Genomic DNA, 26,441 nt, shown 5'->3' with positions numbered 1-26,441 from the left:
TCATGGTCATCCTAGCTAGTCCATTTGGTATGCATGTTTATAAATCCTTAGAAGTGAACATGCTTAAATCAATTTTTGCCAGAGAACTTAGAAAATGAGAAGACACAGAATCAGTAAAGATGTAGAATCAGTAAAACCTGTTTTACTTTTGTTGGCATACATTGTTTTACCAGCGTAGGTCTGTTAAGCTACGTTGTCAGTGATGGACAGGTTTTACTAATGTTTCAGTCTCATTTTATTTGGAAAAAATTTAGTAATAGACAGCATTTATAGCCTCTGCCTTGCCTTTAGATATTTCTGTCTTGAATCTGTGCTCAGATGTGTGTGCGTCTGGCAGGACTACTCCAAGCATTATAGGAAAGTCTAAGGTCTGTATCTGTTGTGAGACTTGTGGGGTTTTGACCAAAATGAATTTCCAGTTGTATTTTGTTTAAAGTCTGAGGCTGGATGGAAACCAGACCCCACACACTGCCTGCAGCAGTAGATCTTTTATCTGATACAGATACAGAAGAGTTACCTTACAATCATCTGCACTGGCAGGAGAATGGACTGGAAGACCTACTAGGTCTTTCTGGCTCTGATTTTTTGTGATTTAACTATGTCTGGATATGGTCAGAAAAGCAATTATATGGCAGTAGCATCTTATTACTACAATGCTAGGCCTATGTGTTTTCCAGCCCTAATGTACACTAACTACTTTTGTCTCTTCATTTGTTTGTTTTGCTGTAGTGTCCAGAGGCTTTTGTCAGATCAGTGATTCCTTTGCATTAGTAGCTTTATGAGCAATTGAAAGAAATCTTACAGGCTTCAGTGACAGAGTGAGCCTTGTTCTTTATGCTTTGGCAAGTCTGTTAGCTGGTAGCCTAACTTTCTTAAAAGGCTTTGATATCCCTGATTTCATGCACCTGTAGAAGACATACTGTGGTACACTCTCCCTGGTTCCCCTGAGGTAGCTGTAAGTCCTCTTAATGAGCATAGGAAATATGTTATGAGTATAGAGTTTTCTTTCTTACAAAATCTCTTACAAATTCCTTAACAATAAAGTAGTAGGAAAAGCAAATAAAGTGATTGGGTTTTGTTCTAAACAAAACTATCGTTTGAGTTCTGAGTTTTATAGATCTTGGTTTCTGGGAAAAAGCTACAATAATTTTAAAATGTGAAGGAGAAATTTTATATGAACGCACACATTTTAATAAAGATCTGTGTTCTTAATTCTCACAACATGTAACGTGAAGAGGCCTTTAGTATTCAGTGGTGAACATCTTAAATTTCTGGATGCAGATAGTTTTATTGTCTGCGTAATTTCTCCAGTCCACTGTTGCTTTCTGGGACACTTTGGTATTCTACAGAACGTTTTGGTCTTGGTGACACCTGATAACTAATAACTGACCATATAACTATATAACTATAGCTAATAACCTAATAACTGAAAATTTATAAAATAGAGAATAGATTTCCTTGTCTTTTGAAATTCTGCTTTTCTGGGACACTTTGTGGCTCTCGGTACTATTTATTGTCAGCAGATATAAGGGTGTATTCATAGTCACATCACAGCCTGGGAGCCTGTTCTTCCCTGGTTGATAGCTATTGGAAAAGAGTCTTCAAGGACTGTGTTTCACAGATTTCTTCCTGGATGAGAAAACTAAAATGGAACTACTCCAGAAAAAGGATCCCTAAATTTCAGTGAGTTAAACCATCAAAACCTATTGCAGCTGGGGAAGGTAGTGGTGGTGGGATTGCAGGGAGCAGAGGGAAGATTGCCGAGATTGTAAATCTCCTGCCTCAAGAGAATAACTTGTAGAGGAAAAAAAAAAAAGCCTTCTTGAATGTGCTTGAGAATCTGAGAGATTGCGGAAACTACGTGAAGAATGAAGAAATGTCATCCTCTGCTCAGCAGGAATTTAACAGGGGCTGGTTGCCTACAGAAAACAAATGATGCAACAGAGGGAGCGTTGAGAAAAAACATAAATAATAAATGGGAGGAAAGAGTTACTCTGAAAAGAAACATTTAATATAAATTGGAGTAGTACTTAAGAGCTAAGAAGGCTTCCTTGTTTGAAAGTAAAAATCAGATGATTCATCTTCAAGTTATCATGCTTCTGAGATTTGACAGGAATCTTTTATTCCTGTTTGGATTTGTTAGGTGTTGCAGCCTTGTTCACAGATAAAATTTGGGCTCAAGAGTGTATAAACACTGGTAAATTATGCTGTATTCCTAGAAATATATTGTAGAAAATCCTTCAACCTCACAAAAAGAAATAATTTTTTTGTTTGCATTATCTGTACTCTAGAGTTGATACAGCTGTTTCTCTTTCTGAGACTTTTTTTATCCATGCAGTTTCAAATAAAGCTTTGGGGGAGAAGGGTTTTGTAGATTATTTTGGATCCTGCAGTTCTGTGATCGTAGCAGAATATAAACTTCCCTTACGTGCAGGACAGTGCTCTCCAGTTTTACTTGCACTCACAGTTACAAAGATTCTGTGGGCAGAATAAGCTAAATGCGGTAACTTAGTTGGATCTCCCAAAGTCATCTTTGGGAGAAGACAGAATAAAGCGATATTGCTGTTTAATGTTTGATCTACCTCTTATTTCATTGTAGTACAAACTGAACACAATGTGAGTAATGCATAAAATGGAAGTCTCAATTGGTAAAAGAGATGGCTGAAGGATTTACAGAACAAATTCTTTAGAGAGCACCAGTTCATTATGTTACAGTAACGGTGACTAATTTTAGACTCTCTTATAGTTTGAAATGCAATGCTGTTATTTCTGTGGTTTATTTATTTATTTATTTTACTGTGATTTCTGGCTATCTTTTAGTATTCCTGGCTTGTTATCTGGAGATAGATTCCTCACTGGATATTTTCAGCAGAAGTGAATGACCTCCACCTTCCTTCCATGTGAAGACGGTGCTATGGTTAGGATGAGAGTAGGAAAAGAGGTCTCAGTGCACCTAAATGGCTAGATTTGTTCAAGTTACTTCTTTTATCTGTATCTAGTCTTTCCCCTCTGCTAGTTTCCAGCTCAGGCAGTTGATTGAATGCCTCTGTTATGGAAAATCAAATAAGTGATCTGTTTATAATAATGTTCTGGGCTAAGATGGATTTGGCATTAGCTGATTTTTGTGCAGTTGGAAGAGGCAGACCAACCAATCTTTCATATTAGGCTTCTGGAACTAAAAAACACTGAATTGAATCTCCTCTTCATTGAGTGGGCACAATGTGAGGAATTATGGTTGGTATTAATCCACTTTATAGACAAAATGACTGCCCTCCTGTGATTGTATGCAACGTAGCATTTAAATTTAGTCAGTGTCAGTGTTTGATATTTCAGAGTCTCTAGGATTTGGTATTTGTGTCCGAGTGTGGATTTGTGGATGTGATACTTTGGTATCTGTTTCCCAGTTTAATCATCACATATTTGACTAAAACCTGCATACTTTAATTGGGGGACAGCACTAATGTTTCAGTTCTAAAATTTCCAAGATAGCTACCTGTTGTCAATATTTACATTCATGATATCATGGCATTTGCCTGATCCTTAGCATAAGAACACTTCCATGATCAAAACAGTTAGCAGGCAGAAGTGAGCAGTAAAGTTACAGATGAAATTTTATGTGCATCTTTAGTTTTGAGTGGTTCATAGCGCCACTTGGTTTGAATTAAAGTTATCTTCAGCCAAACAGTAAGACATCAATTTAATGTTCTCAATGTTTGAGGAAAAAAAATGAAATTATCCTGAAAAATCTTGAATTACTTCAAAGATATAAAATAAGGTTTGCCAACAGCTACTGCTTAGAATTCTCTGAATTGGTAGCAGCAATTCAAAATTATGCAGGACTTCCATATGTAGATTTTCACTGCAGTTATTCTCCTATACTTCAAAATAGAAATTTTTTTGTGGTAAGAGTTGGCATATGCTAACAGTTTAGTCACTTATGCTGTGTGTAGAAATATGGAAAAGACAGCAGTTATGAATTATGATTCTCCATTTGGAACTTTAGTCTCTTCTTATTTCCCTAACCAGACCCAAAATGGAGAGGGCCAGATTTTCAGCTGGCCTCCTTAACTGAGGCCTCAAACTCTATGAGTACATTCATTTTTCATGCTGCAAGCAGAAGCGCTCTGAAACCTTGTGGGTGCAATTAAGATTTCAGAGCCTGCTGAAAATTCACTCCAGAATACTGTTTTTCTGCGTTTTCATGCATTATAACTGACTTATTGCAGGTGTGTTAATTTGTTTTTTTTAATTCCAATTTAACCACAATTAAATCATAGACATTGTACGATAAATTCTATTCATACATATAAATATATTGGTAAAAATGGTTTAGCAAGTTGTTGCATACATAACTTAAAAGATCCAGAAAAAATGAATATATGATTTAAATGAATTATTAGTGATTCCATTATGCCAATATGCTTAATGGTTCTGTAGTGGATGTATCTCTGTCAGAGATGATTGTTGCCACTAAGTATTATCTTTCAAAATTTGAACATATTTTCTAACACCATACAAATCTGTTAACTCTTTGCCATTTATAAGAATACTTTTTCTGAATTAAAACTAGTAACAGTTGAGCTATTATATTTGTCTTCCTAACTTAGAATACAGTTGGTGTTCTGACAGTGCGACTGAGGCACAAACTTCTGGACAACATTGTACATTTTGAGATATCAAGAAATATCCACATTGAATTAAGTATTGAAACATGCATAGTTCAGAAGTTACTGTTGCAGACAGCACATATCTTAAATTTAAATAAGATCAAAGGCTGACTGCATTTGAAACATACATAATAATATTAGGGTGAAACTTACTTTTTCTCTTTGTGGTGGTACTGTGCCTTATTAAAGCCTAGGAATTGGCTTTCTGCATAATTTTTTTTCTCTTTATTTTTTTTCTTTTTCTTTTTTCTTCTGTTTTTAAGCTCTCATACACAATTACCCCATTGTGGTAGCATGTGTCAAGTCATGTGGATCCAAAAACTGTTTCCAGTATTTTTTAAATTAAAAATCTCTCAAGCTTAACCCCTCCCCGCTTTTACTGGAGGCAGAGATCATGACATTTTCACCAGATCACCTTTCGCTTCATGTGCTGTACTGTGGAAATATCTCCTGCCTCAGAACATTTTTTTTTAAAAAGAAAAAGTCCATATTAAAATAAAGATAGGATTGACATTTCACCGTAACTTTACATACAGTGGCATCCGCAAAAATATTAAGTGTCTTTACGTATTACTAACAGAAATATTTTGTTAGGTGTTTGTTACATAGTTTTATGACTCTAACGGTGCTGTCTAAAATTTGTGAACGTGCCACTTGTCTTTGGGCACTTTGCACTCTTTTCACTGTAACCTAACGAAGAAACCTTGATAACCCTCCAGTGGCTTTCTGCTCAGCACACTGGTCGTTCTGGTTCCCATTTTGAGCCATGTGTCTATGCCTAAGTCTAAGTTGAGTCTAAGACGGCTCATAAAGTCTTGGGGTCCTGTCTTCCTAAAAACTTTCCACAAGATACACCAGCTGTGAAGGCTATTTTGAGTATCTAAGGAAGTAAAATATGTATGACAATATGCCTGATTAAAATGTATTCTGTTGCAAATAAAACAAGGATTTTGCATCATTATAGCCTAATGGGTTTTAAGAAGATTTGTGTGCTTAATTGATGCTGTCTTCTAAAGATTCTGAAATATAAGGCAAGAGTAGCTATTTAATTACATACAGATTAAAATGTATTTAATTCTATTTAGTTAAAGGTTTTCTATGGGAGATAACTAAAACACAGGAAGGCAGAGTCTTTTGGCACTTGGGTATGGAAGCCTTACTGCTGACATTAGACAGGCCATGCATATACCACATGTGTCTTAATCTTAGAATCCAAAAATTTGCGTTATAGTCTGAAAAGGTTGTATTTCTTCATTAGCTGTTCCCAAGGCACCAAAAATCCCAGAGGATGTCAAAGTACATTAATTTTTATCACAACATGGAATCTTTCGGGTCTGAATGGCAGCATGCAGCTGCTAGGGGCTTTCTGAACTCTATTACAGCTCTATATATCTCTAGGCAAAACAGAGGAAGGAGTTGTCATTGGCAAGTGAAATGTTCAAAATGCATGAAGTGTTTTATTGTTTGAATGATCAACCGTGGCCCCCCCAAAAATTTCCAAGGAGTTAGCTGTTTTCAATGGGAAATATCACGAATATGTAATAAAAGTAGTAATTGACCTTCCTCGTGAGTTGTAGCTTTCTTTTTTCTAACAAGTACTTACTGTGTACAAATGAAATTCATATATTTAGAAGTATGTGCTGAAACAACAAATCATTCCATGGTTATTGCAAAAATGAATATTCCTTTATAGCTGGCTTATGCTTGTTTGTAAGTGCTTGTGTGTACACATAAATAATGATTTGCTATTGGGATTTTGAAAAAGATATATGTGTCCACTTTGAGGTAGCGAATGTCCTTAGGTGAGCTGCTGAATGAAAATTACCAGATTCCGGATATTTCCATTACTGCTGTCTCCTAAGCATCAGGGAGATTGAAAACAAAACAAAACAAAATACCTTTGGAAGGCATGGCAAGGAATGGAACAGAGTGCTCCTCGTGTTGTGCCAGGGCTTGAGAAAAGGAAGAGGAGGCAGAATGGAAATGCTGGAAGGTTGAATGGATATAGAAGTTACATTGCAGAGCCCTATCCTATCCCTCTTCTACCCCAACCTGGCCCAAGGACTTTCAAAATCCACATGTATGGAGGTATTTTGAGTCCCCAGGAATACAGAACTAGCAAAGATGCAACACTTTGACAAAGGAAAATGTGGTTTCTTGGATGGATTTTGGTTTGAAATATGGCATTGGGGTGAGGGAAGAGCAGCACTGACCTGTGTTGTTAATATCAATACCCTGAGTACACTGTGTGCTGTCAGTCAGAGGAGATTTAGGGTTCGATTATAGCTATGCAAAAGGGAATTCAGAGCTGTGGATAGGGGGACCCCAAAAGGTGAGAGAGTCCCTGGTATGAACCTAATGGAAGGAGGAAACACCACACACTTGTAAAATATAATTCTTCCTCCTTCTCCCTCTTGTCTTGTAGTTTTAAGTTAAAAAGCAAGTATGAATACTAATCTTGAGCTTCATTTTTAAGCAATAATTTGTTATCAAAGTGAATTACTGATGTAATGATACCAAATAAGAAAAATGTAGATTAAAAAGTTCCTAATTTCTGTGATTTCTAGTATCATATACCATACCTGCAGTGTATAAATTAGCCAAGTGTGGGAGACAGGTCATGTCAACAAATTAAACCTCATCCCTGCTTTTCTTATTTTGTGTGTAGTGTTTGTGAAACTCATACAAGAGTGGAAGGAGAAATCCCAGCTTGGATCATTTTTGAGGGAAGGTGCTTTGGGCAGTGCAGGTTTTACTAAGGTCAGTTTGAGGTCAACATTACAAATGTTTAAAGTGTTAATGTTAAATGTTTAAAAACATTAGATGTTTAAATGTTTCTTGATTTAATATTGGGTCTGCATGTCTCTTCAGAAGTTCAACTTCAAAATTTTCACAATAGTGGAAATTGCTTCTGTGCCCTGTTAAGGGGAAAAGTAGGCCTCTCAAATGCTTCTGTCCCCCTAGAGCTAAAGTGATAGAATTTTTCTTCAAAGGAAGGTAATTTACTAATTTCTGGAGGTGTAAGATGATGTGGGGTTTTTTTAGGTTTTTTTTTTTTTTTTTTCCCCTGTATGTGTAAGAAAAGCTAATAAAGGAAAAACCAGGACTAATGGATGTTTTCTGTTTAGTTCTAAATCTGTTGAGAACTCTGTTCCTTCTCCAAACTTTTATGAAATTGTACACTGAAGATTTTAAAGAGGTAATGAATAATGATTGAGAGATGGTTGACCTATATGGCAGTATGCAGATAATATATTATGAAGACATAGGTGCAGCTGCTCATAATAATTCCCATGTATTTGGTACAAAGGAAGAAGCAGAACAGTTTCAGTACACTCCCAGTAATCTCTTGGAACTGGGGCAGAAGTATTTGCTGATCAACAGTGTCAAATCCTGCAAAGAAATCCAGTAGGATGAATTTCAGAGAATTTTCCTTGCTTCTAGCGGGAGGTCATCCATCAGGGCTCTAAGTTCAGTGTTAGTGGCTTGCCTTAAAATGAAGCCTGTCTGACATGGATCCTCAATACTTTTAGCTGACAGGTGGCAATAGAGGGTATTTTTGCTGACTTTTCAGTCAATATTTTTAGAAAAAGGGAAGTTAGGCAAAAAGCATTCATTTCCAAAATTCATTGAGTTAAGCAGTGCGCTTTTTTGTTTTGTTTTGTTTTCATCAAACAAGTAAATATTTTTGGGTCAGTGTTAGATTATACATGGTTCTGAGATTTCCTGCTGCTGTCTGACTCTTAGTGATTTTCTTGTTGCTCAGTTTCCCATCAGTGCTGCTTGTAAAAATGAGAGGGATTTCTGGAGATGGTTGTTGAACTCACCCTTTTTCTGGAGAGCCATAAGCCTAGCCTGTGTGTTGGTTATTTCCTTTGTGAATATAGGCATTCCCTCACAGAAGGAAGCAGCGTTTTCTAACTTTCAGAGAAAGCAACATGGGTGTTCATAGTTACGGGATGAAAAAGTTTGGTGGGCTGTGACTTTGCTTCTTTGTGGAAGAGAAGTCACAACTCTGCCTTCTTTACTGGCCGTGACATAGGTCTACAGTTGCTTATGGGACTTTGGGGATACGGCAAAGCCTTTTCTGTTGAATTTCTGTGTAATTCCAAACAGTGTGAACTTTTCAAACCACTTGAGAAGTGCCCCAGATGGTGTGACATTCTGCTTCATGGGAAGATTTGAAAGTATTCCCTTTGCATAATTTCTGGTTAACTATTTCATTACATTTGAAATGGGAGAACACCAAAGCCAAGAACTCTGTTGACATTTTGGTGGTGTTTGTTTAACCTCCTAGTGCACAGGCTACATTTGTTGAAAAATATTATTCTTACCTTTGCAAATCATCAGTAATTAATTCCCTTGGAAATACCTACTGCTGCACACAGCCAGCTTGGGAGGCTGCTGACAGATCATAGTTTTACATCAGGTGCTAACAAATTGATTATTAAATTTCATAACTAACTGATTTATAGCAACAGCTTAATTTCTGTATCTCTCTAATGTATTCACTTACTGTATTTTCAAAAAGTGCAGAGCAGTTGGATTGCTTTGTTGCTCCTAATGGTGAATTGAGCACAGCGTATAAGATCTGAATGACTTGCCCAGTGCGAGGGTTAGTAATGCATCACAGATTTGTGAAGTGCACAAGATATTAGATGGTTTTCAGCTGAGATATTCACAATTAAGAAAGTCCTTGTTTCTTCTACATGCTTTTTAACTTTCACTAAATTGTAGCTACGCTTACCAGCATGGTGAGAGTTTTCTAGAATTGCTGTAGAGATTGCAGTTAAAGCAGCGTATTCGTGAGGCTCAGTCATGCTGTGAAGTAAGAAACAGTGATTACATGCTATGATGGAACAGCTCATGTTCAAGTCCCAGTGCATACTTAAATAGTAATGGTAGACCACGTTAGCTCACTTGGTGTGATGTAAGTCACTGCCTGAAGACATTTTAAGGAGACATGGGGGTAAATTTTCAAAACGCTCTGCAAGGTTTTAACTATACAGTGTTTCCAGAATTATCAAATAGGCGTCATGGTTAGAAGGAGCAGCTTGGTAATGTCGATACCAGGAGTAAACACTAAAGAAAATTTTCCTTTGCTGCTGACATTTTTTGTTGGCCTTAGCTGTGCCTTTGATGTAGAATTACAAACTCTTTTAAACCAAGGGGGGATTTTTTTTTTTCTCTGGGCTCGGGAGGAAGCCTGATGTAGATCGCAGCAATGGTTTTAATGAACTTGTGAAATCAAGGTCGTAGTTCTGCTATCACTTAAAAATACTCCTGTCATAAAGCAAAGCTGTAGTGCCAGATGTGTGGTGTGAATTGTCATGTATCTTAAAAATTTTGTTCCTGCATAATGATACGTTCAGTGATATAGAGCTCTGCACCATTGAGATTAGAATCTGTCATCTGTGGCTGAAATTCATAATTATATGGTGGCTGTTACATAGGTAATCTCATTCATTTCTTGGTGCGTAAATGTCCAGGTCACAAAAACTTAAAGGACAATTTTCAGTAATTGGACCTTTGTTAGCAGTCTGATGAGAGGCACCGATAGCTTAATGGACATGGATCCAAATCCGAGGTGGTTCCTTCTGAGCGGAAACAAAGCATAACAGCAGTATTTACTGATATAACCCTTTAGGTTTCTTTTCTCTGGTGTTTTCTAGAGAAGTCAGTTTTTAACATTTCAAAACCGCTAATGCTAATTAAAAATAAAGGAATTCTAGAAGGGAATGTGATACTACCTTTTCCGTATGATATTAGTTTAAAATGTCTCTGTATTTGTTTTTATATTTCTTCACAGATTTTTCTAATAGAATATTGTAAATACTTTTAACTTTACGGTCTCTTTAATTTTAATTACTTTTACTTAAAAAAATTAGAACAAAATGTTGTTTGAAAAATACAAATCTCATGAAAAGGACTGAAGCATAATTTTATTTCTTTTATAAAACCCAATTAAGTGCCCTGACAATTTAAAAGTGACTTCATTTATTGTTTTATAATTCTAAAATCATCTTTTTAATTAATTGAGCTGACAGATTTAGGTACAGAGTGTGTATTTTGCCTCTGGTGGTTATTTTGTAATTAGTATTAATGAAGGATATTACAATTTGGTTAGGTGGAATACAGTTTGGGTTCGTATGTGAGTCCTTTCTGTCTTACTGTGGTCTGTTACTTCATAGTACATATGACAATTATCAAACAGAATTACGATCTTTTGCAGGGAATGGCGATCATATTTTTTGTATTACAGCTGTACTCATATGCTTTAGTTCTCATACAGGAGGCTCTTATACCAAAAATTACATCTGTGTTGAAGAAACTTGTTCCTTTTTCCCAGCAGATCTACAAATCTGTAAATGAATTCTTGCTAGAGCTTTTCATAAACTTTCAGAAGAGATGATGAATCATCCAAAGTTTCCACACATCCACTCTCAAGCTTCATGAGGCTTTGTTTTCCTCTTGGCAGATGCATCTCAAACAGGCAAAATGAACTCGGGTTTAAAACATTTTGATAAAATATGCCTCAAAAGGTCGGGCACCTTTTAAAAAATATGATCCTGCATATCTTAGTAAATAGCCTGCTTGCGCTGTGTTTCAGTGAGGCTGCATGCTGAAAAAAATAACTGCCTTTTTTGCAAGTTGGTTTGAACAGAAAGAACGAACCTTGCCTTTAAAAGGACAGTCCCCCTTTATCTTCAGTTTCTTTTGTGGGTGTAGTATGTATGTGAAGATATTATGCGTATAAGTGTCACTGACCAAAAGGCAAATCAGAAATTCAGCACTTCAGAAAATGAGCTTCCCGAAGTACACAGATGTTTCATACTGCTTCTGAAGCTTTTTGTTAAAATTTTCCAAGTTGGCACAGGTACAGATATTAGATTGTTAACTTCTTATTAAAGCAGACTACATTGGTAACTTCCCAGCGGGCTTGAAGTTGAAATTTATTTTAATAAGGAAATACAGCCTACTGTTTATGTTGATGCTTATGCAGCTCTTTCAGTATTCACCTAAGGTGCATTTGATTCCCCAAGAAATGTTTTTTTGAAAACCGGGCTATCAAAATCTGGGGTTTTCAAACATGCCTGAAGGAATCTAATTACTTAGGTTTGTTTGACAACCTGGGGCTTCATGTTTCACATTCTTTTCCAGAATTCCTTTTGCAGATGCTCAGAGTTGCAGTATATATGTCCTTCAACCATGTAGGAAAACGATCTGACCCTGGGTCTCCTGTCATGTTTTGTGTGTAGGGCTGTGAGGAAGTACTTGGAAAGAACAGAGGGCAAGCAGCTATTTTTCCTAGTTGTGCTTCATTTATTATCTTCAGAAATAGAGTTTATGTTGGGTGGTTGATTTTGTATCATGGGATTTGGCCAATTGCAGTAAAGACATAATAGGCTGGAATGGCCTAAACAAAAAAATGTGACACATCTTAATATTGTGGTGTTAGGACATCACAGGTATTAGTGCATGGTTAGTGCAGGAATGAAAAGTAGTTGTTTGGCCGTCATTATTTTGTGTGACCCTTTCCTATTTAACTGTATCAGGGCCAGGGATGCCAGATGCAGACTCTCAAGTATGAGGTTTTCAGCTCAGGTACTCTTGCTGAGGTCTGCTGCGTCATGCTCTGACTCAAGGACACGAATACACTATCGGTGCCAAGGTTTCCTTTGAGATGATACAATCTAGCAAATGTAGATCCATCTGAGGTCCGAGAACCAGAGTCTTTGCTGTGTTTCATAACGATTTGAAAAAAGACAAGAAAGAGCAGAAAGGTTGTTTGTCCTTGATTTTGCTGTGGAGGTTGGGGAGGCTGCAGGGTGTGTAGCATCCTGAGATTACAGTGGAGACGTCAAGGAATTTGAAGTTTTCTGGACCTGATTTTTAAATGAGAGAGGTATGTGACAGTCTAGATTCTTTTCTATCTTAGTTTGGTAGAATCTTACCCTTTGCAAAGCAAATTAGGAATGCTTCATTTCAAGTTCCTTCATCGTGGCATTTCTGTTTAAACTGGGTTAGCCGAGTTCAGGAGGAAGGATTCTGTCTCAAGGATCTCATATGTATTGTGTGCAGTTTTTCTACCAAAGATTACAGCTTCTGGAGGATGTTTTTATTTTCCAACTCAGTCTTTATCAACTTGTATTTTTTTTAAGAGCATACATCACAAGCTGCAGAAGTATAGAACGTGGAAATGTGCCTTGTTGCATTGTGTCTTTATTTCTTAATCACTTTTCACGTTTCCCCTACCAATTGTGCTGGTGTCACGAACAGATGTTTACCCCACATAAGAAAGTGATAGGAGTCGCTCCTCCCCTAGGAAAAGTTTCTTTTCTAAATGCTCCAGAAAGAGACTGTTTCCTCATTAGCAATTGGGAGAACAGAGATAGTGTTGAGGTATTTCTGGTGACCTGCCCATGCATGTCAGCCATCCATCTGCTGATCGCTATTGCTGTGAATGCTCAGGACATATGGACTTTGCTATGGTCCTGTTGGTTCTTGAGATGCAAAGCGTTACTACCATTCTACTTGGGGAAAAGCTCTGTGGTGTTGCTCTGGCGGGCATCTTGAGATGACACGTTGTGGTGGGCTAATTTATTAAAGTAGATTTGGATAGTAAGAAACAAGACTTAAAGCAACGCCTTCTTCTCCCTCCTCCCACCCTGCCCCTTCCCCAGGCTCAACGTCGCTCCTTCATCCCAACTCCTCCTCCTCCTCCCCCCCACCCCGCGTGGCACAGGAGGATGGGGAGTTGCGGTCAGTACACAGCAGCCCCTCTCTGCCGCTCCTTCCTCCTCACACGTCTCCTCCGCCGCAGCACTGGGTCGTCTCCACAGGCGCCAGCCCTTCAGGGTACGCCTGCCCCAGCGTGGGCTCTCCCCGGCCTGCAGGGAAACCCCTGCTCTGGCGCCTGGAGCACCTCCTTCCTCCCCCTCCTCCTCCTCTCACCGCGCTGGCCGTGCTGCTGTTTTCCGCTTTTGCCCCTCAGTCCTCTGTGCCGTGTGGCGTTTTGCCTTTTCTTAAATACCAGAGGTGCCGCCGACGTGGCGGAGGGGGCTCAGCTGTGCCCTGCGGCGGGGCCGCGGCAGAACCGGCTGGAACCGGCTGTGTCCGCCACAGGGCAGCTCCTTCCCGCAGAAACCGCCCTGCCGCCGCGCCGCTGCCAAAGCCTTCGCGCCTGCACCCGAGACGCGCCTCGGCCCCGCGCGCGCAGGAGCGTCGTTGCGTGTACGTCATTGAGATTTCTTTCTCCCCGTTCAGTTTTATTCAATGCTTCTGATTATTCAGGCCTCTTCACATCCTGATCTGCAATGCTGCCGTGTTTGGTGCTCCCTGGTGCTTGACGGAGGATGACCTGGAGTCCACCTTCCAGGTGAACCACCTGGGACATTTCTATCTTGTCCAGCTTCTGGAAGACGTTTTACGCCGGTCATCTCCTGCTAGGGTTGTGATGGTGTCCTCCGAATCACACAGGTTGGTGAATATTACCTTTGATTTAGCTGAAATCTTTACCGTAAACCAGTTAAGGCAGAACTGCAAGAGTTTTTGAAAATGAAAGGCCTTGCTCTAAAACATTTGTGTTTGAATAATCTTTTTTAAAATAGAAGCATTGCTAATGCCTGTGGATGTTACTGGATTTGGCTCTATTGCTGGATAAAGTGTGTTCTAGTTTTATAACAGTATGTAGGTATTTTTTGATCATTCTTTGTATGAATGCAGATTTTCACCGCATTTCAGACCACTCATTGATTTTGTGAGGAGATGGAATAATAATTGATTAAATCTGAATGGCATGACCTATATTGATTTGTCATTCAACAACTTCAACATCTTACCAAGAAGAATGTGCAGTTATTTTAGCAGGAGAAACAATGCAATTAAAAACTGCTAGATGAAATCCAATTGTTTTATAATGAGAAATTAGGGAATTCAATGCAGACATTAGCTGTATAATTGTAAAATGGGAAGTAGTGTAGTTAATACATATTAGAAATCTGGCCATGCCTCTTTTGGTGAATTTTTTTAATTAAAATGTTAGATGCTTGTCTTTTCTACTGCCAGGAGAAGTACAGTTGGCAAAAAAGACGTTGATGAGGTTTGCCTTATTTCAGACATGCTTGTGGTCTTTGTGTTAATAACTGAAAAGATGGATTTGATTTAAATGAAGTTCCTTGTGCAAAATGCATGCCCCAGTTCTAAATTTTAGTGGGCACAAACCACTTACTGCCTTCTGATTTAGTTAAGGGACTGCAGGATTAGACCTATAATGTCCAGCTTTAAACATTACTGTTGATTTCTATTTCACTTTTGGTCGTGTGTAACAGCTCTAGCAAACCAAAAGGAAGAACGTGTGAGTCCTTCCCCCCCCCCCCCCCCCCCCCCCCCCCCCCCGCCTTCATATTTCTGAAATGTTTTAGTGACCCAGAATGAAGCTTATTTTTTTAATCATGTTTCCATAAAATGTAACCCCAGGGACCTGGTAGAGAGAGACCAGCCAAGGGTCGGGCTGAAACCTTTATCACTTCCAAACACAGGGGCTTATGGTATAAATGACACACTGCAGATAGATTTACTTTTACCATTTTAAATTTATGATGGCTGAAATGAAAGAAAGCAATAGAAAATGCCAGTAATAATCCTCCCTGGTGTTAAAAGACATGAAATGTCTAGTAATTAGGTGGTAACAAAATCTGGACATCCTTATCTTTGCAAATCACACCAGGTTTGTGAAAGCAAGTAGCAGAGTCCTGTTAGGAGTGAGGGAGGCTACTGCAGGGCAGGCAAGATAGCTCTAGAAATAAATCTGCCAACTCCAATCACTTGCCAGATGTGGAGGGCACAACGGGATACGTATAAATGAGCTGTTATTTAATGGGAGATTATGTTGAATTGTCAGCTGCTTGTTCCCCTTTGTAAGTTTGTATCTCTGATAGTATTTTAAATGACATCTTTGTTTTTCACTGTATTAAGTGCTATGTGTAACTAGAGCTCACATCTCTGGATATCTTTATCTGTGTTTTTGAAAACATTTTTTAAAGTGCTCATTGCTAACTCAGTGAGATCAGCCAAGGTTTATAGAAGCCCATCAAAAAATAAGTAACAGTCTATGTTTGAATAAAATAATAAATGCAACTAGTAAATTTCCCTTTTTCTAAGGGGTCCAATTAATGTATTATGGCAGATCTTAACACTTAAACCGATTATTGTAAATAACTGTGCTTCCCCCCCCCCCCCCCCCCCCCCCAATCTGTTTAATGGCAAGAAGTTGATGTAGGGAGTTAGTTTAGACATTAGGTATTATTGGGTAGTAGTACTTTCTGACCTACTTGAGAACTCTGGGCCTTAAACTATGTTGTAAAACAGAAGTGTTGGTATCTAATTACTTCCATAAACCTTGGCAGGATCTTTTAGCTGGAGTCAAGACCCCCTGTTAGGGGAAAAATAAAGTCCCATGTTTGCAGAAAATATTATACAAGACTGCTCCAAGGCAAAATATTTATTTGCCTCTCTGGTTCTTCGTTCATTTCTAGTTACTTCTCTGGATTCAGCACAAATGAATTCTGTTTAAATTAAGCTTTTGGGTACTTTAAGCACATCATATTAAAATCAGAATAATAAGTAGGTTGACTTTCCTTCTGTCTTTATTTCTGTGTTGTTAATTTGATTGTACAGCCCTTATCCTACTGAATTCAATGAGATTGCCGACATAAGTAAGATTGACTCACATAAGCACACTTGCAGGACTGGACTCAAAATATGCTACCGTATTTCCATTATACAGTATACACAAAGTATTTTATTTGTAGGTTATTTTTGGTGTCATAAATGATTACTTGAGGAATGAATATAGGAAATTCCTCCCAGAATAGTCCTGTTAATTTCAGAAATGTATTTTATCTAACCAAAAATTATGAAAGAGAAATTTTGGTGTTGAAATTGTAGGGCTAATTCTGCAAGATACAGAACATCCTGGATTCCTCTTGAGTTCAAATACCGCAGTTGCTTTTCTCTGACTGTATTATAATTCTGCTCACAGAATGAATGTAGAAATTCCAGCTGATCTCTTCATTTCTGGGCATGAGAAGCAAAATTAGTAAAGATATTTTAAAACATTTTTCTAGTGTGTACTATAATTATGTTTATCCCTGTTCTCCCCAGCTGATTCTGAAAACTCTGAGTATTAAAAAGAGCTTGCTAAATCCTTTTTATTTTTAGTAGCTCTTCTGAATGAAACATAGATCTGTAACTAAATGTAGTATTATTTTTTAATGTTAAGATATACCAGTAAATTGATAAATCAAATTGTAAGAATTGGGGGAAAAATGCTATACGGAAACTTCCTTTTCTTCATCTACATGTCTTTAGAACATTCACTACTTTGTTATTAAAAAAAAAAAGGAAAGAAACAAACAGCTGGTGTTTAATGACTCTGTCAGACCCAATTAAAAAACATCAACTAGTTACTTTGATTTGTGTTCAGCCATGCCATGGGTATACTTAAAAACATTATACTCTGCCAGAACTCATTTTGGCTTTGTTTACTTTTATCTTTTAAACATATAAGACTATTGATGGCAAGTTACCAAGGTTATAACCCCTTTATATTCATCAATTTTTAATCTAAAAAAGAGTCTAAGAGGCAGTGAGACTCATCCGTAGTTACTTGAACACTTAAATGAAAGTGTGCAGTACGTGAACACTGGATGAAATAATCAGGGGAAGGGAAGAAGGGGAAATAAAACGATGCTGGTTTTCTCTGCTTCTAATGTAGAGTTATTTAATCCTACATGATTTCCTCCAAGTTGATTGTGCTTTCATAGATCTATGGCAAAATCTTTTTTTAGATGTAAAATAAAGTGATTCATAAGTTACATACAATGTCTTTAAATCATTAAAGCCTTTTTTGGACTTGTTTTTATTTATCATTTGCTTTTGCTAATTATTCAATAACTTTACTGCCATATTATATGGGACAATTCCTTGCGTCTCAGGCAATTTCCAGTAGTTGCTTTCAACTGCTAAATAAGCTGTTGTTTTATGTTGGTTCTGGCCAAGTTCTAGTCTGTTGTCTACATTTTATGTTGTTCTTAATGAAAGTGAAATTAACTCTGGGGTATCTAAGGCATATTTACTGTTTTTTAGATTTACAGAAATTAAAGACTCCTCCGGAAAACTTGATTTCAGCCTGCTTTCTCCATCTAAGAAGGAGTATTGGGCTATGTTGGCCTACAATCGTTCCAAGCTTTGCAATATACTGTTCTCCAATGAGCTGAACCGACGCCTTTCTCCCCATGGGGTGACGTCTAATTCAGTCCATCCTGGAAATATGATTTACTCCTCCATTCATCGTAACTGGTGGGTGTATACCCTGCTGTTTACCTTGGCTCGACCTTTCACCAAATCTATGGTAAGTGAATGACTTAACAGTATTTTACACATCTTCATTTTTCAAATCAGGGGAGGAAAGTTATAAAAATCCAGATGTATGTATCTGCTTTGACCTATTGCCTTTTATAACTACAACCCCGATTATAATGACAAACATCGTGCCACGATAGTGCTCTAGAAGAGGATTCTTCAACCATTTTAGATTAACTTTGTCAATCGTCAGTAAAGGTACCTTGTTAGATGGAGTGCATGACTTTGTTGTTTGAATATATGATTTTCACTGTGATTAAAGCAGTTGTACATCTTAGGTGTGGGATAGTTTAGTTATTTCTGTGCTCAGTATACGTAAAACATCAAAAAAATTGCTTTGGTTTTTAAGTGGAATATGCTCGACTGCATTTTCTATGTAAACAGATGCCCTAGTTAGAAAAGATCCTACAGACATTATTAATGGCTGAGGGAAAGTGCTTTCAGTGGTAAAGGCACCTTCATTCATATTTTAAAAAACCCAAGCAACCCAACAGTTTTCTTGATTCTTGCAAAGCACTGAAGGCAATGGGTATTTTCCCTTTGTCTCCATTGGACTTTGGACTGAGACCATGACATAATGAAAGGCTACGCAGTTCTTTTGTAGCCAACATTATGAGACTTCATTATATAAGAATTTGCAGCATCTCCAGAGTTTGGAGGTGTTACTCTTATCCCTTGAACCTCTGACCCAGGATATTTATAAGAAGGCCAAAGTCTTTTTTTAGGCAGAGGATGACTTTTACTTCGTTGAGAACTGGCTTCCTTTAACCTTATTGTCTGTTTCTCATCCCTTATTCACTGACAAAGAAGGGTATTCCCAAAAGGGGAGCAGGGAGAGGGAGTATCCCTTGAACATTTGCAGCTACGAATCAGGGAAATTAAAGGATTCATAACCCTGCAGAACTCATCCAGCCATGGCAATTGGTTCAAGCCCAAACCAGGGCCCCTTTTACAGAAGACTTCACAACTGACGAGAGTGGTTGTGGTGTAGTGTAACTTACTGTCTCCCTGAGCTGGCGATACAGACCAAATTAATTGGTTTTATTTGAAAAAGAGCAGAGAAGGAATTGTTGAGGCAGAGGGATCCATCCTTAAGTAGCTTGATCTGCCACATAACCTATAGTAGCTGAGCAAATCAGTGGTGGGACTTTGCTTGTACATTTCATTATCATTGAGATAATGAACTTAATCTTGATTTATACTGGGTTAATGTAAGTGGAAAACACATCTTATAGTGTTTAAAACTCTGCTTACGTGTCCAAAAAAGGACAGCTTCTTAGCTGGATCTTCAGTAAGACCTATGGAGCAAAATTCAGACACTCTAGTGTGGTACACTGACAGTGTGTCTTCACACCTCTAACCTCTGCCTGTAGTTTGCAGCCTTCTACATATGCAAAACCTATTTATGTCCATGAGATTGGTAAGTGAGCATTCTGGCACCTTGGGACAAGTAATAATATCTTTCAGCAGCATGTTTTTTGACCAGACCTTTAAAGCCATGTCTCTGCTGTGTTAGGGTTAGTTTGTAAAACAAATTCTTGAAGTTCTCCTGAGAATGGATAAGTGAATGTTATCAGCGTCCTGTGAAAAGGATCCAGTCTGTGGAACTTTTATGAATTGTTAGTTTTATGTGCTCTGACATATTTTCACAAAGGAACCTTTTGTGTTTGTTGCTCAGATAATCTCATCCTCTAAGGAACAAAATAAAACACTGAAGTTCATTTTGAATTCTTTAAAACAATTGATAGATTTTTTTTTTTTTGGTAGTATCTATTTATTTATGGGTGGTACATAAAAGAGAATACAAAATATAGTACAAGTATCAGCACTGAATAATAGTGCACTCTAGTCCAAGCCCAATAACTTCATTAAGTCCTTCATGTTTGTATGGGTTTCACTGAGGTTATGTGAATGTTATAATGAAGGGTATGGGTTGAGGGTAAGTATCAGTTGTATAACTCATATTCTGATATGAATGGTTATGTTCCCCTGAATCTTACCAATGTTTCAGTTGCCAACAACAAGCTGAGCTGAAATTCGCAACATCATTGGTGTAAGAGTTTTTCTATTTTAAGATTTGTTGGGAGCAAATGATTTGCTGCTTCTCCTTTTTTAGGGATTGTGCTGTCACCAACCCGGAATAGACTTTTTTGAGGATCTTTCTGTGGGCTTCCTCTCAGTATTTCTGTGGCAGTTCACCCCAGAGTTTAGATGAGTGTTTTGGTCAGAATACTGGGCATGTATCTTAAAGCTTAAAGCTGCAGTCCCAAGGTTATGAACTGTACATTCCTGTGTTTTGCAAGGATGTCTGCATTGCACAATGCGGCATGATGCAGCAGCATTTAAAGCAGTTGCAACTGAGCTGGGTCCATAACTGGAATTCAGAGATCCATCTCAAGGTTATGTAGAGAGAGGTTTGGTTTTAGCAGTTCAGGCAAGGTGCCATGCAGATACGCCTGTACCAGTTTTGATGTCTGAGGCAGTACCTTTAGCTGCTGCAGCATTGCGGTACATGGAGAGCCTAATCCTTCTGGAGCCAGTTTGAAGCTCTTTGCTACGTTTTGAACTGTAGAGGCTCCTGGAGTCTGTATGGATGCGTGCACATATATGTATGTACACACACATACACACAGACTGCAGCTGCACGTACTTGATTCTAACTGGGGCCTTTTCATATTATTGTAGTAAAAGCTGTAATAAAAAATAATTACATCTTTAATTTGTATTTCACAAAGATAGACCCACTAGATGTTCTGAGAGTGGTGGATAGCTCATAATAACACTCAGAGTTTCAGCTCTTTTGGAAATTTTGAAGCTAGATGCAGGAGAAAATTAGAAAATACATTGTTTTCCCTACTAGTTTTTTCCAGAACACTATAATTCTTACGTTCTGTCCTGGTTGCAAGTTGCCACTGAGAAATTAGTCTTCATGCCTTTCACTTAGTTGTCATCATTTTCTGTGGTACTTATAAAATCATGTATTTAAAGTTTACTTACTAGAAATAATAACAGTTTAGTAATTATTTTGTTTTCTTTCCAACAGTGAAGAAGTATACATTGTGTATCTGAAATTTTTTTTTTTTTTTTTTTTTTTAATGTAATTATTCAGTTCTTGAATGTTGAATAGCTCCACTTTGGTTGATTAGGATGTAGTATTTTCTTCAGAAATGCATACTATTGCATACTGTGAATTGCCATTTTGGGGAGAGGTCATGCAGCCTCTGGCGCGTGGCACTTGGGATATTCAGCATGACAGAATTTAGCTTAGGAAACGCTGCTGGTAGCTGTTCAGTTTTAGCTGATTCCCTGAAGCACTGAGAATGAGTATTCCAATATCACACTCTTACTTACGTGTTTGCTGTTATTTGCTGCAACTACAGTGACGAAATTTCAGTAATTAGGGCACTTTATGAAGTCAGGCAAGTTTAAATTTCTGCTTAATGAAAATGTTTGCAGATCACTTAGAATCTGGTTTTCCTAAAACAACAAATATACTTAGGTAGGGTTTATCTGTCTTTCAAGTGTGAGGCTTTTAGAGGCATAATTTTAGTTGCTTCTGTAAATGGTCATACGTTACTGCAGAAGAAATGCAACTTCACATTTTCCAAACCTATTTTATGAGTGACTACAGCATAAAAATTGTATGTTTGTACAGGTTATAGTGAAGTCTTCTGCTGAATAATAGAGAGCTGTCTGGTCAGCTTTTGAAACATAACACAATATTTAAGTCACTGATTGTTATAGGTATACAAGAAGTACTTTTGTTAAGTAGAGCACTGGAAGCTGAAAGACTATTCCTTTTTTCCCCACCCACCTCTTTCAAGATCTAAAAGCTAGAAGGATTTGCTAGACAGAAGTGGGGAACAAGTATTTTTTTGTAGAAAGCAATAGTTGCAAATAAATTACCATTTTATTATTGTAGTAACTGTAGCTCTACTAATGTTCAAAGGCCCTCTCTTACTTACCACTATATAGTTACTCAGTAAATTGGAGATGCTTATGGTATAATTAAATGTCAATTGAAACAAGCGGCCACTGTAAATAACAGATTGGAAGAGAAGCTCTGAAAGTAACGGTGTAGGCCACGCACACGGTTAGCTGGTTTGATGTAAAGCTTTAGGGTTTTGGTTCTTTGGGCTTTTTTCCTACTTTTTTTTTTTTTTTTCTTTTTACCTCTCTCTTTCATGCTCTTTTGCCCTCTTTTTCTCCTTCTCTCTTTCTCCCTCCCCTTTTCTTTCTCTTCTTGAAAGTTGGCTCGAGAACAGTTTGACTAAGTTCTTTCTTTTGTTTTAAATTAATGCTAGTCATTCAGAACCCATCTGGTTTGTTACTATTTACATACAAGATTAAAATTAAATACGTTTATTGTAAGTTTTGAGTGTACACTGAGTATGTTATCTAGTGTCACCCCCAGGTGATTTTGTGAGTGTACAATGGCATATAAAATTAGAAGCAGAGTGCCGTTATAACACACTTGTGATAGTCTTACATAGAACCAAATATTTTTGTTGGCAGGTAGCAGAGCAGAAAGAATATCATGTGTTAGAGTAGCAAGAGCTTAACAGATGTTTCAGTGAAGTGAATTTTCAAATCCTTTTACATTAAGAAATGGCTAGGGTTTGTAGAAGTTCTGAGACTATTGGGTTACATTTCCTGTTGCAGTGCAAAGCCAGCCATTGTGCTAGAGTTTTAGCAGATGTGTTACCCCTTTTAATGGTTGGGAATAAAACATTGGTTCTGTTGCTGAGAGATAAATTCCAACTAGAAGAGCTCAGCCTGTCACCTTTAAACAGACAGTTAGCTGCAGTAAGACCATTCTGCCCTTAATTTTTCACTGTGTAAGAGACTGATGCTTGAATTGCTCTTTGATTTCTCCCTCCTCCCCCAAAGATAGTAGCTTCTCAGAACTGGATTTTGTATTTAAAGTATTTGGTATTGAGAATTATAAGGAATATTTTTAAGTGCCCCAAAGTCTTCTCTACGTCTTAGTTTTACATAAAACAATGAATTCTTGTCATTCTGATACTATCCCAGGAGTGTTTTAGGCAGTTGGCATGTATTGCGATGCTTATATGGGCAGGAGGAAACCCCTGTGCCTACAACTGCTTCACTGATTTTTCTTTTGCCATATGTTGGAAGTGTCTAAATTTAAATTTCATGTGATGATTTGCACTCACACCTAATATCTACTTAGAAATGCTATTCTGGCAAGAAATGAAGCTGCATCTATAGGAGTGACTTGCTTCTACCTCATGATCACATCTGTTTGCTTTTGATAGAAGCCCCAAAGAGGCCCTGCAGTCTCATCATCTCTTCTCTTTCTCCCCAGTTCTTTGCTAAAGAAGCTGAAATAACCCTTAGAGCTGGGGATAGTATTCCCTCCTTGAGTAAACATTTTTTGCTGTCCAAAGATCTGTGTGGGCTGTGTTGAGTTGATGTTGGCTTCCATTACTGAATTCACAGTTCAGGCCAGATTCTGCCTTCAGCTGTGCACGTTCAGCTCCAAGAGCAGTCATGGGCATTGTGGGTATATGCGTGTTTCAGCGTAGAATTTGGCCTGTATTTCTACCCTAAGACATTCCTGAAAATGCACTGGGGTTTCTTGAAAAGCAACAGGCAGTTCTTTTTGAAAAGAGCCTCACAGTTTAGATTTGATCAAAATGGCAGTTTCTTTTCTCAAATTGAGTTTTGGGCAGGAAGTGAAAGAGGAACGGAGAGTGAAAGGGGACTATCTATCTACTGGATATTAGCAGTTGTTGTAGAGAGTATATAAATCACGTACGCACGTCTCCTGTTTTATGGATTAATGCCTAAAGTGTAAATGTTAAAGCAATGCTAAGCAACAGCTGTCTTTTTTAACACACAGGTTTGTGGACTGTACTTCTAGTAACATGGAAGGACAGTTATTTTATTGAACCTCGATAACATACACTTCTTTGCAGAATACCGTTATTTAAAATTGACTGAATTGGGTAAAAGGAAAGAAGGCATATGTGGAAGAATATTTTGATTGGTTGTAATAAGATGGTAAGAAATGCCTCCGAAGTAGCTGTTAAACATTTCGGAAGGATGGTGCAAAAATTCTTCTATGCACTTAGAAATTCTGTCCCCTATCTAGTAATAAAATGTAATATAAGCTAGTTTATTATCAAACTTACATTTAAATGATACATATTTTAACCTCCTGCTAAAATAAATGTGGCATGAAATATGAGGGCAAATTAAATCCATCCTCCATAATCTACACCACAGGAATGGAAAGTCTTTATGAAAACGTATCCATGCACCAAACAGAACAGCTCAGGGTCTCAGTGTGTAGAGCGGTGCTTGGGGGGAGCAATGGCCATGGAATTTGCTGTGTCCAGCACACCTCATAGCTGTTTGTGGAGCAGATCTGGTATGTCCTATAGTTTTGTGGAGGTAGTAAGGAATTTCTTCCTCTCCCCCTAGATCTTTGCAGAATTTCAGAATGCCCTGCCAAGTATGTGGGCTGCAAGGCAGGGAAAAATTTGGTCCATAATGTTTTTATATTACATATTTATATGTAATTAAATTAGAATTTGAAATTAAAAAGCATATTTCCCTATTTTTCAGACTGAAAAAGCCTACTTGGATTAGAAAGCTATATATACACCTTGTGGAATGTCTACGTACAGGTCTGAATTGCCCACAAATGCTAACCTTCTGTGCAACCTCACATCCATCCCTGTCTGATACCTTATCGTCTCCTGCCTGAAATCTGACAAAGATTGGCCTCATAGGTAGTTAACAGCATAGAACAGAATATTTCTTTCTGAAACTTGCAGAAAGTCAGTCTTGCATTCAGTTATTTTCATTTCTTGATTCAGATTGTTACACTGGCTAGGAACAGACCTCCTTATTGAATAATGGGAGGGTATTGGTATAAGCTGCATTACAAATAAAATAATGAGTTCTTAACAAAAGGTTTTAAAAGTAAATCCTTTTTATTTTTTCACTGTGGTATGATGCTTCCATAATTTCTTGTCTGAAAGTCCCAGACTTTCCTTTACTGTGCTTTTTTTCCTGTGTTCTTTTGCAGTCCTCCGAAGAAGATTTCAAGTTCCCATTTTTTCCTTATTCTTATTCTTTCTCTTTTACTCATCATCACTTGCACAGCTAAACTGCAGCTGAAGTGCCATGGTGTCTCTGAGGTGTTATGCAGCATTGATCTGCTCAGAATGTATTTGAGAAACCATAAGGAAGGAAATTTCTGTTGTATTACGAGAGTTGAGGTGCTTGGGTGACAGGCAAGATGTTGCAATCTGACAGAAACAGCTGAACAGGATATTTAGCCTTTTTTTTTGTCCCTTTACCTTTGGTTTTTTATGTCATTACTATACTTGCTATTAGGAATTTGCCTCATCCTTGTGGGCAGTGTTCTTGAGGTCTTTCTCATACTGAAACATCATTTGTTTTATTTGCTGCAAAAATTGATTATCTACTGCAATAACTGAAAACAAGTAAGGTATTGATTTTCCATGGGCAAAGATGACTAAAATTTAGAACTGTGAGTTTGAAGAGACTGTAAAAAAAGATTTTTTGAGGTGCTTAGGTAGTGAAATTCAGTACTTTCAAAATGCTTGAAATTCTGAGGTTCTGAGGGTTTTTTGATTTTTATGTTTGCATTTATTTTGCATATTGCTGTACAGGTATTCTTTTTTTCCATGTCAGATATTACAAAGAGATGTGGAAGTAGGATGAAAATTTAAAGTTTGTCGGAAAAAAAGGCTTCTCCGTATGGTAGTCTGTATTTTCACAGTGCTCTGTGAAAAATTATTTTCATGTTTTTGTTCTGTTTTGTCAGGGAACAAAATAGCTAATAGCAGCACTAGATAATATTCCGGATTTATATGTACAACCTCTTGGCCTCCCTTCCTTCTCCTGACTGATTAGAAATACGTTCCTCTCTCTCAAAAGTGGGCGTATGCTACTTTGCCACATAGATATAATGTTAAAACTGTGTTTATGGACAGGTTTGCGACACTTCTGGTTTTGTGGCCACACAAAAAAGATTTTTCTTCTGTAGTTTACATAAATCTAATATTTTTTGACAAGCATTATTAAGAAAACAGGAAAGCATTTATCATATAGCTTTGTTAAAAATAATAGATTGGGAAAGAGAGTGTAAGGGAAAACACACAGTGAGGAACTTTTCTGAATCTATTACATACCTGAGTTGTATAAACCAAAAAGTAAATGTGCACGTTCATATTCTTTTTCTATCTTTAGGTAACAACAGTGACTTTTGCTGGGAATAATCTAGGTTAAAATTTAGTGATTTTCTGTTTAAACGGGCAAGTGAACTTAATGTCTTGAAGATATTTTTAA

General features: G+C 37.6%; 1 protein-coding gene across 9 annotated transcripts in view; it reads left to right on the top strand.

The window, feature by feature from the left end:
* The window catches only part of WWOX (WW domain containing oxidoreductase), a 548,624-nt gene that overhangs the window by 121,333 nt on the left and 400,850 nt on the right, over positions 1-26,441 (top strand). For 8 of the 9 annotated variants that reach the window (XM_030024237.2, XM_030024229.2, XM_030024235.2 and 5 more), the window contains exons 7-8: positions 13,962-14,147; positions 17,817-18,081. In XM_030024237.2, coding sequence (XP_029880097.1) covers positions 13,962-14,147; positions 17,817-18,081 — 451 coding nt within the window. Of the gene's footprint in view, positions 1-13,961; positions 14,148-17,816; positions 18,082-24,686; positions 24,726-26,441 lie in introns of those variants that run through there. The other variant, XM_041125820.1, reaches the window with a different exon arrangement.

The sequence above is a fragment of the Aquila chrysaetos genome, chromosome 9, assembly GCF_900496995.4.
Source record: "Aquila chrysaetos chrysaetos chromosome 9, bAquChr1.4, whole genome shotgun sequence".
Classification (NCBI taxonomy): Eukaryota; Metazoa; Chordata; class Aves; order Accipitriformes; family Accipitridae; genus Aquila; species Aquila chrysaetos.
The sequence above is the reverse complement of the archived record's forward strand: the minus strand, read 5'-3'. Positions and strand labels throughout refer to the sequence as shown.